Below are 11,025 nucleotides of genomic sequence, written 5' to 3'. Positions count from 1 at the left end.
AAAAAAATCCAAATTGCTTCATATTTGTCATACAAAGCTAATAGACACCAAGAGTTTTATTATAAAATGTATGAACAAAATGTGTTTCCATTATTAGCACTACTATTTGTTTCCTTCTTTTTAGACTGGAATAACTTGATATCTTGAAATATACTTTCTCAATGTTAACCGAATTATAGTCCAGTTCAGGAAAAGGGGAAAAATATGATAAATCTCTTACCACCTTTTCCCTGCAATTTTAGAAGTTGTTAATTTATATGCATAGGTGAGTTGTTGCTCTTAAAGGTTAGTCACTACGGGAAAGATAAGAAACTTACTTAGAATTTAAATGTAAATGTACAAATAAAGGTGTTACAGTGAATAATTTGACCTCTTTACTTTCTGCACATCTGTGTAAGGGTTCCCTTTCTGTTAGCATAAAATAAAAATGTTTCTCTGTCTCAAACACTGAACAAACATTTCTTCCAAATAGTTTTGCATTTTAATATATTGCAATTTAAAACATATGCACATACTGTATATTTTATTTAAATGTTTCGGTTTATAGAACTTGACAGCTTTGGTTTCCAAAAGGTCAAATATCAGCAGTAATGAAATGCACTATTAACTGTCTGATGCATATGGAGACAATGTTTTTACAATGATTATATTGTTTACAATGGGAAAGAAATGTACATCTGAGACCTAATACCTAGTATGACCATTTAACCACAGCACATTGGTACATATGGTAATAAAGACCTTTATCGGCATTGGGTAAAGAATGACATTTTCGCTGTGCATCTCTGTCACTCCAGCCGAACACGTTTCTGTGGAGATTGTGGCGTTTCCAGAGAGAATGCAGTCGGGGAGGATGGACGTGATTCGGGGAAGTGCTCTGCACAGTACTTCTCGATGTATGGCTTAGCAACATTCCAAACCTTAACAAAGAAAATAGCAAGAGCAACAAATGTCAGAACACAAATGTTTTTCTCATACGAATCATGTAAAAACTTCAGGTGGTAAAGAAAAATCAGAAACATCTTGCATATAGTCAAATCTGCCTAGAACTTCCTATTATAAATATATAATAAACTTTATATAAGATTAATAAACCTATTTCTTGATATTTGTAATATTTTTAATCTCAATATTTATTTCTCTATATAATCCTCAGCTACACTAATGCACTTATCCCAGCATTTCATTAGTGCTCGAATAGCTTTCTCAGTAAACCAGAGCAGGGTCAGGACTGTACGGGAAGTGTGGCAATAACTTCCAGCCAAGTTCCAGTTATGTGCAACTGATGTTTGTGAATGATTGTGTGTACAGTTCCTGCTCCTGGTTCTCCAGTTTCAGGTGTTTCTTCTGCAAGTTGGTGTCACGTTATCCGTGATTTTCAGGAATCAGTCATTCTACTCACTGAAAGTTCTCAAAAATGACTTCAGTGAGCTCTAAATCCCTTTAGCCATAGCCATCAATCACGGGCATATACTGTACAGTAATAGGAAATGCTCATTAATAAGACTATGTTCACTATACTATAAAATACTACGGTCTCATGTGTTTTTTTTTTTCAGCGTGAAATCTGTTATTCTAATTAGTGTGAACGGTTTTTAAGAAGGGTGGTCAGTAATGATAACCTAGCTTATAAAACATGCATTTGCTGCACAAGATCTAACTTATAGTCCTATACAAGAAAATAAAATCAAAGAGCAAGGGTACTCATTAGCAGCTTATAATGAGATTTACCTTCTGCTCTATCAGAAGCCGATGGGCAGTCTCAATATCTGCAGCCATAAACCTATCTTTTATCCAGGGCCTGAGGAAAAGAGTGAAAGTGAGAGGGATGGAAAAAAAGATGGAAAATAAGTCAAATTTCAGAATGAGCTACTTTTTTTCTCGTATGGTGTATGATAGTACAGTATGTGGATAATGCAGCTTAACCTACTTGACCACAGAGCGGACAAGGTCATACACCTTCTCCAAAGGCGTTGTGGTATGGAGTGGCCTGAGGAACTCAATACCCTGACAAGCTGCTAACATTTCAATAGCCAACACTGAGGAAACAAAGACAGCAAAGTTGTAGTTAGAAACACTTAGCACTCTTAAACTTAACTGCTCTGCTAAAAAATCCACTTTCATGCAGCAATAAGGTGTCAAAATACACAGGCAGTCTGCAGACCATTATGTGCTTGCTGGTGAATTTACATCACTGCATTCCCCTTACAATCCTAATTTAGGGTGTTTATATGGTATTGTGCAAAAGTCTTTTTCACATTTTGCTTCCAAGGAGCCAGACTTTCTTGTCGTTTAAATGTAGTCTGGAGGAATAGTTTGTCAGGCTTATTAAGAACTTTTTTTGACTTGCATTTTCAGTCCAGTCTCTGTACCTGACCAGTTTTGGAGGTATGTTTTTGTTTGCTAAGCCACACAGTGACTTATGAATCATTCAAGCATTAAATCAGCTAACTTAAGACGTGAATAGTATACTGGTAATGCTGAATGCTGAGTAGTTGGAACAGAAGAGGGGGGAAATAAGGTTGCTGCATAAATGACCAATTTTTATTTGTAAAACGTGTTCCAATATTTTATCTCCATTAATCTAAATAATTTCCTTAAATTTAATAGTAGCTCAAGACCTTTGCACAGCACTGTTTGTACAATGAGGTCAATAAGTATTTGATCACCCTGTGATTTTGCAAGTTCTCTTACTTAGAAATCAAGGAGGGGTCTACAATTTTCAGCATAGGTGCATTCCTCATTGGAAACGATGATCCCAGCTCTCTTCACGGCATTGACCAGCGCATCCCATGTAGTTCTGGACTGATTTTTCACCATTCTTAGCAGCATTGATACCCCATGTATCTACTTAGACTTTGACTGATTATGAGGTGCACAGGTGTCTGTATGACAACTAACGACATCTAACAGGTGCTACTAATTTAGAATAATAAGCAGAGTTTAGCTGGACTATTTAAAAGCAAAATAACAGGTCTTTAAGTCTTTAAGGGTCAGAAATCTGGCTGATAAGCAAGTGATCAAATACTTGACACAGTAATTCACAAATAAATTGTTAAAAAAATCATACAATGTGATTTCCTGATTTTTTTTTTTCCATTCTGTCTCTCACAGTGGAAATGCATCTATGCTGAAAACTGTAGAACCCTCCATGATTTCTAAGTAAGAGAACTTACAAAATCACAAGGTGATCAAATACTTATTGACCTCACTGTATATAAGAGATGTCTTTTCTGTTTGTACCTTGCTCCACATGTTCAATCACTCTGAGAGCCTTTCTGGCTGCCCAGCCTCCCATGGACACATGATCTTCAGTGGCAGCACTGGTGGATAGTGAGTCCACTGAGGAGGGGTGGCACAGCACCTTATTTTCAGAAACTGCAAGGAAAGAAGCGGTGTAACCATGTAATAACATTTTTTTTGGATAAACACTCATATACATTCTCTGGTTTGACCTACAACTGTGTGATTGATCGGGCTCACGGTGTGATGTGTATGTGTATGTATGTGAGATGGGCAGTGGTTGACTAACCGAGAGCTGCTGCAGTGCAGTGTGCAATCATAAAGCCTGAGTTCAGGCCCCCTTCATTAACCAGGAAGGCGGGTAGCTCACTGAGAGATGGGTTACACAGGCGCTCGATACGCCTCTCGCTGATGGATGCCAATTCATGAACTCCTATGGACAAATAATCCAGCGCCTAAAGTAAAGAAACGTGAGACACAGCGAGACAAAATGGCTGTTTACTGATCTTGCTTATTCTTAAACCTTATAAATGTAATGTGTAAAAACAATACCTTTGATGGATACTCTCCATGGAAGTTTCCCCCTGAAATGGTCTCTCCCCTTTCTGCAAAGACCATCTAGTTTATTTATCAGGGTTTAACAGCTACCAGATTTGGAGGCACAATTGAAACACGTTAATATTACAGATCATTGTGACATGAAAATTCTTATATGCAGAAAGGATACAGGATTGTCTGTAGCACTGTTAATTTCCGTATTTATGATATTTTTCACAAAAGCAATTGTATCATTGACGATGCCATGAACCTGCAAAAAAAGAATGGTATTGATCAGGCTGAGAGAACACCACATACTGTAAATAAACATAGCTGTTTCAAGAACTCCTTATCCAAAAGGCTGTGAGCTTACCTGGGGACAGCAACGCATGGTGTAAGCATCTTGGACACGGTCGCAAAACCTATGACTTTCTGTGAATGTAAGCATAACTTTGACTTAGCTAGAAGTGACCAGTTTGTTTTAGCCTTATACAATTTATGTTAAGCTTCGCAGCTTTTCACCTGAAATCTCAGAAGGGTGGTGATCAGAGTCCAGAAGAGCACGGAAACGCAAGGCCACCTCTTTCTGTCCAGGGTGGGGGCGCAGCTCATGGATGTCTGCAAGAGGTTTGGTGTGTATGCGTATGGAGTTTTGTTGTAACAGGTGCCTAAACAGGTCATATTTTAAGCAGACATTTCACTGCATTTCTCCATTTCTCCATCGCTCATATGCAAAGAGCTCTCTATTCTTACTTTGGCCTGGAGTGACATGAGCTGTTTTTAAAGTGAGCAAGTTAAAGAACAGCTGGTGAAGCCAAACTGATGACTGATCAGCCATAGGAACAAAATCACCTGGCCTAAGATCTAGGGAATTTGAAGGCAAAGTCAACACCTTGAATTCTTTATGTTCCTCATACCATTCCCAAATGAATTTGCAGTGCAGCAAAGGTGTGCAACATTTTTTGGTGTTACAAGTCAAAGTAACATCCTCATGAGTTTCAGGATGCAGGGTTTTTCAGTAGAACATTGCCCAAAGCATCACACTATATTTACTGGCATGCCTTTTACCCATAGTGCATCCTTGAGCCATTTATTGCCCAGGTAAGTAAGGCACGTGTACCCAGCCATCTACATGATGTAAAGGAACGCGTGATCCATCAAACCAGGCCAGTTCTGCCCATTGTAGGAGCTTTCAGCAGCGGACAGCGTCAGCATGGGCACTCTGACCAGTGCCCCACAAACAGCAAGCTGCAATGCACTGTGGGTTCTGACACCTTCCTATCATAGAAATAACTTTTTCAGCAAATTCTTCTTCAGTAGATCTTCTGTTTGACCGGCCCACACAAGCTAGCCTTTGCTTTCAATGTGTATTAATGAGCCTGGAATTAATGTGGATTAATGATCCATGCCACAAGTTTACCAGTTGTCCTTTACAGACTACTTCTGATGTGTACCAACCACTTCACACCGGGAAAATCCCAGGAAACCTGCAGTTCTGGAAATGCCCTAGAGCAGCATTTTAGTTTTTTTTTGGTTTTTAACACAGTGTGGCCCATTTTTTCTGCCTCTAACACATTAAGCCTTGAGAACTTACTGTTCCCTTGCTGCCTAATATTCTTCATCTATGCAAGCATCCTTCGAAAAAAAAAAAATAATAATTATATATATATATAATTTGCTATTAATTGTTAATTGACTACATAAAAAATAATCTGAAGATATTCTGCAGGTGTGGCCGATATCTTTAACTGTACATGTAGTTTCGGGTCGTTGAATGTTACAGGAAATAACTCAGTTTTTCTTTCTAGTGAGACTTAATATGTCTCTAACTTAGTGAGCTGGATATTCATGAAGAGTGACAAATAATTTTTGTATTTCTGAGTAAGTACATTTGGCTGTGTGCTTCTCAAGGACACACATCTGAGTTAGAGATTATTCTGGGATGTAATTCTACACTTTTACAAAAATAACTCAGTTTATTTACACAACAGGAGAAGGTTACTTGGCCAGGGTCGATAAACGAAAATTTGGCATCATGCTAGAATATCACACAGCTTTGTGAGCTTTACATCACGGGACATGAGTTGTTTTTCTTGGACATGGGTACATTTCCTAAATATTCCAAGGTTTATATATATTTAACATAAAGGAAAATAGAAAGTTTATTTACTCACCACTGTCAAATGCTTTCGTGGTTCCCTTCAGGACCTCCAGGGTGAGTGCAGCGATGATATCGGCCTGTCTGGCGATGGACTCTGCCCTCTCCACAGCCTCTGCACCCATTGAGGTGATCATTTGTGTCCCATTAATTAACGCAAGACCCTACATATGAGGACCAGTAGAATGTTCAAGCAATCACATAATCCTTCCTTAAAGAACACTTAAAAAATACTGTTTGTAACAAAACATCTAACATCCTGCATCTAACATATCCAACAATGGTACGCAGTATTTTATGTATTTGATTTGCTTGGTTTTAACCTCTCCATAGTTAGCTTTTAATCTATAATCCCAGTATGTTACAAAACCCAGCTTCAGATAGGTCAAGGACACATTTTTAGCTAAGGCCATCCCCACTGTGTCAACATAAAGACAGATAAACATGGTTAAAGCCTGACAGAAATGATTAGTCTAATACCTCTTTTGGTTTCAGTGATATAGGCTTTAGTCCATGTGCTTCCAAAACCTGTGTACAATGCAAAGGTCAGACTTAAAAGGATTGCAAATACACTTTTATCATTAAGCTTTGTAAACACATGGACACTGTTTGAAGTTTTGGATCGTACATATTTTGCATCAGCCCACCCACTCCTAGGTGACCACATTTTCCCTTCTCCCATCAGCCCCAAGGCTAAGTGTGAGAGAGGAGCAAGGTCTCCACTGGCACCAACTGTTCCCTTCTCAGGAACATAAGACAAACAGGACGCTGAAGAGACAAGAAACGGCATGGTAATAAAAATGCAAGCAGACAGAAGATACAGTATGCAAAAGGGTCTGTAATGGATCTTTGTGTGGTGTGTTTTTTGGCAGAAAACAACAAATCAGTTTCAATGAATGGGTTCAGAGTGTACCTCTACGAAAAGCTTTTATGTACCATTGAATGCTTGTATCATACTGTGCAGGGTCTCCAGAGAGATCCCGCTGTATCCCTTAGCCAGGACGTTTATTCTGAGGGCCAGCAACATGCGAGTCCTCTCAGGGCTCAGAGGGCTGCCCACACCTACACACACACACACACACACACACACAACCACACACACTATTAATTTATGGTATAATTTACATGGTAAATATCAAGTTATTGAATATACAACACATATGTTACATTTGGGATTTTTTCTTTCTCTAGGGCTGGGGAGATACAGTATTCCGTATTGGTATTTAAAAGTTTTTTTTTTTTTTTCACTTAACATTTGTGATTTTGATTCTGAGAAGTTATGCATGCCCTTGCCTATGAATGTATTTTCTTTCTGAAAATAAAAAATGAAAAATATATTTTAAAAAAATATGTACTTACCTGCTGAGTGTGAGCGGATAAGATTCTCCTGCAGTTCCCTGTAAAAAGAAAATGCCGTAAGCAGCTTTCATGCATTTAAATCAATTTTACACACATTTACTCAAACTATGGAAAGTGTGATTCTACTTGAGTTTGCTGATTGGGATGACGGTCCGTGCAAACTTCCCAAATCCAGTGGTGATTCCATACACAACTGGAGAGCATAGCAAACTATATAACTAAAATTATATTGATAAAATTGATCAAATGTAACACATTTTCAAATGTTTTGGTACTACAATGTTAAAGCAGAATAAGCCATAAGACAAGTGCTACAGTATGGGAGGTTTAGTTCGGTTCAGTTAACTTTAGCTCAGTTAACTTGTACACAAATACAGATAAAATCACCTGCTTACCTTGTTTTTCTTTTACTATAGTGTCTAGAAGTTCTCTGGACTGCTCTACTTTTTTCTCAGCCTCAGGTGTCAACTGGTTATAATAACAACCGATATTTAGCACTAAGAATGCTTTGTTCAAGTGTGGAACCTTTAAAACTGTTGGTTAGTAATGAAAGTTTTTTTTTAACCACTGTGAGTATTTGCACCATATCACGTACCTTAATCTTGTAAAAGCCTCTTCCTAAGTTGACTAGATCAGTGGAGTTCAGACTGTTGCCATCTAGGAAAAGGTGCTATACACAGACAAACAATATTTTATAACAATGCCTGTTTTCGATCAATAGTTACAGTGCAAGAAAAACTCGTTTCAAGCCGTTTAATAGAGTCTCCATTTGCATTTATAATGTTAAACTAATTTAAAATGTTGTTCTTTGAAAGCAACATGTTTATTATGTTTTGGTAGGAACGAAACATCCTCACCTCCTCTGGTTCTCTGTAGGCCCTTGTTCTGGTTATGTTTGTTAAAGTGGGTAAATTAAAAAGAAAAAAAGAGAAAAAAAAACCTCTCTAGACAAATGAATTACACACTAATTACATTATTAGGTCTGATTGGGGAATTTGTTTGGACGAGAGCCATTCCACTAGTAGTATTTAACTATAAGTACACTCCATGTCACATGTGTTCCAATCGTTAATAACACGTGTTACGTTCAGCAGTTCCAAAGAAGAGAGCAACTGCTTGCCAAAACCCAAATTCAAAACCAGTTACAGAAGTTCTTTCAGCAGGAAACACATCTGATGACATTATGTTACATAGTGCACTAGCTTTCCATTTTACACAATTTGCAATCCAGCCCAAAAGCTTATATTCTAAAGTAAATCGCGTAAGTTCCTCAGGATTGTCGACCACCTCCATCTCACCTTTTGGCTACATACTGTAGCACTCTCACTCTGTTAATTTCACTTAACTGTCAGTCGCACGTCTGCTGATATTCATTACAACAGCACTCCCTTTTAAGTGACAATTGCTTAAGGAAAGCACATTAAAACCACAATATGTTTTATAAGGATACAGATAAGCCATTCCAGGTTGACTGGGAATAAAGTCAGAAGACATGGTGTCACCTTTGATCTCTAGATAAATCAAAATAAGACAAGAACACATCACTAAACATTCATAAAAAAATAATATCAATTATCAGGTTTTTTTAAGAAACCTCAAATGTGAATAAGAAAAGTAGAATGTTCTGAACATTACCAAGCTCAACAAAATCATTGTCTTCCAAGACGTCATCTATTGTATCATCAGCATCCAGCAGTCCTTGTCCCTGACACCTCCTGGCCACAAAGCACACATCTTTGACATTAGGGAATCCTCCATTATCAGGCTTGTTCTTGACATAGCGCTTGAGAGCCTCCATGCCCAACCACTGTATAGTGAAGGACGTATCCTTACAGGGCACAGTCAGCCACTCATCTCTTACGTGGACAGTAAAGCGAGGCATTGTGCTACTTTTGTCCAGCAGGTTTGATGTCTACTCAGGATTTAAAGTGAGAAATGATAAGTTAGGGACCACATCTGGTAAGGGATAGGTTTAACAGACCAATCAAATGGTGTCAAATGAGTCCCTCCTCTGTGCAGGGCAGTTGAACCTTAGGTTGTGTTTGAGCAAGTTATCTGTAGCCTTGTCAGATTTATCATTCAACACACACATGCATGCACGCACGCATACTCACAAACTAAACCAAAATTTGCCAAAACCTTGATCATCTGATTAATCATTTATCATTTGAATAAAATCAACATTTTTGTAAAACACACACCCAAACACACACCCACACACATTTGTCTTTACATTTGTGACATGCAGCTATTCCGAAATTCCTCTAAATCCTACCCCAACCGTAGGTCCTCTAGCCCCCCCCACCCTTTTTTTATGGTTAAATTTGACTTCCTTTCCCCTTTACTATGGGAAATCAATAGTTCATGACTGGAAATTCCTACAGTCTACCCGAGCCTCCAGTAAAGAACTGGACTGAATTTCCAGCCACCTAACACACACAACAGTTCCTGGTTCTCTGTTGAGTCCGGTTCCTCTCAAGATTTCTTTCTATTGCCATTTTGGGGAGTTTTTCCCTCAGCACCGTCGCGCTGGGCTTGCTTATTAGGGCCTATCTAATCATTTTTACTCATTCACAATTGTTTTACATTTCATACAAATTTCCATAATTTTCTCTATTGTGTGAAGCTCCTGTGCGACAAAGACCATTGGTAAAAGCTCTATACAAATCAAATAGAATTGAACTGAATTAAAAATGTTACTGACACATGACAAAATGTTGTGTTCACCAGTCTGCGCACACTCCCACACTCCCACTCAACCTCAGTGTACTCCTGGTGTACCATCCCCAGCAACCCCTCCTTTCCACTAGACTTGTCTGCTCTTCTTGCCGGTAGTATTTACGTCCTCAACAGGTGTCAGCCTGCTTGATCCTAGTGCAATTTCTTAGCTATAAAGCAACTAGACAGGTGTTCTAAATAACATGCCGAGCAGTTTCATCAAAAAGTCCCATCGTACCAGTTTGAGCTTTGGTGTCTTTTCATTTCAGGTTCATAAACCTTATTTTCTACCCTATCAGACTTTTACTGGTTGGTTCCAGATGTTTGTCACTAAGGTCAACTGGACAGTCAATGGTTGTCACCAGGGCGTGTCCTTATTGTGGGCTTATACATCAACTCTGGGAAACACTGTGGCTTTAAGATCACTTGCCAAGTACGTCTGGAGCCATTAACCATCACTTACCATGTGTGACCACAAGACGGCCTGACAAGTTTTTGTTTCATTAAGCAAAGTTCACAGAGGCTAGGTGGTGGCATAACTCACTCCCTTACTTACTCAAACACAAGCACAGGAACACACACCCAATCACATACTACATGCAATTTGAAAAAGCTAATCAACCTCAACTGCATGTCTTTGGAAACCAGAGAGCCTAAAGAAATTCCACCAAGCACAGAAAGAACATGCAAACTCTAAACGCACAGAACTGAAGGTAAGATTTTAATCCCCAATGCGGTAAAGTGCAAGTTGACTAAAGACACCATTTCATTGACAGATCTATTAAACATTATGAAATAAAAGTGTGTGCAATTTCTATATTAGAAACAGATTTGTTTTAGCACGTTAATGCTAAAAACAAAATCCTACTGGCACACGCATCCCTCTTGCCTGCCTTTAAACAAACAACAGTGTGTGTGTGTGTGTGCTAAAATGGCTCTTCTGTCTAAAGACACGCACTAATTGGGCAAAGGAATTGATTGCACAAGGGTACTAGAACGCAGTTCAGAAA

At 38.6% G+C, this 11,025-nt stretch overlaps 1 protein-coding gene across 1 annotated transcript; it reads right to left on the bottom strand.

Annotated features, from left to right (window-relative positions):
• Positions 1 to 57: 57 nt before the first annotated feature.
• Positions 58 to 9,231, bottom strand: hal (histidine ammonia-lyase). Its single transcript, XM_053512796.1, has 20 exons — positions 8,933 to 9,231; positions 8,748 to 8,808; positions 8,155 to 8,182; positions 7,893 to 7,967; positions 7,693 to 7,765; positions 7,424 to 7,490; positions 7,298 to 7,335; positions 6,875 to 7,000; positions 6,567 to 6,706; positions 6,419 to 6,466; positions 5,955 to 6,102; positions 4,303 to 4,398; positions 4,154 to 4,212; positions 3,971 to 4,051; positions 3,796 to 3,861; positions 3,533 to 3,698; positions 3,244 to 3,378; positions 1,931 to 2,039; positions 1,732 to 1,801; positions 58 to 920 (listed from the first exon to the last, which is right to left on the bottom strand). The coding sequence occupies exons 1-20, from the start codon at positions 9,177 to 9,179 to the stop codon at positions 789 to 791; spliced, it is 1,965 nt and encodes a 654-aa protein (XP_053368771.1). The 5' UTR covers positions 9,180 to 9,231; the 3' UTR covers positions 58 to 788.
• Between the last annotated feature and the right edge of the window lie 1,794 nt (positions 9,232 to 11,025).

Source organism: Clarias gariepinus, chromosome 2 (assembly GCF_024256425.1).
Source record: "Clarias gariepinus isolate MV-2021 ecotype Netherlands chromosome 2, CGAR_prim_01v2, whole genome shotgun sequence".
In the NCBI taxonomy this organism is placed as follows: domain Eukaryota; kingdom Metazoa; phylum Chordata; class Actinopteri; order Siluriformes; family Clariidae; genus Clarias; species Clarias gariepinus.
This window is presented reverse-complemented; position numbering and strand designations above follow the sequence as displayed.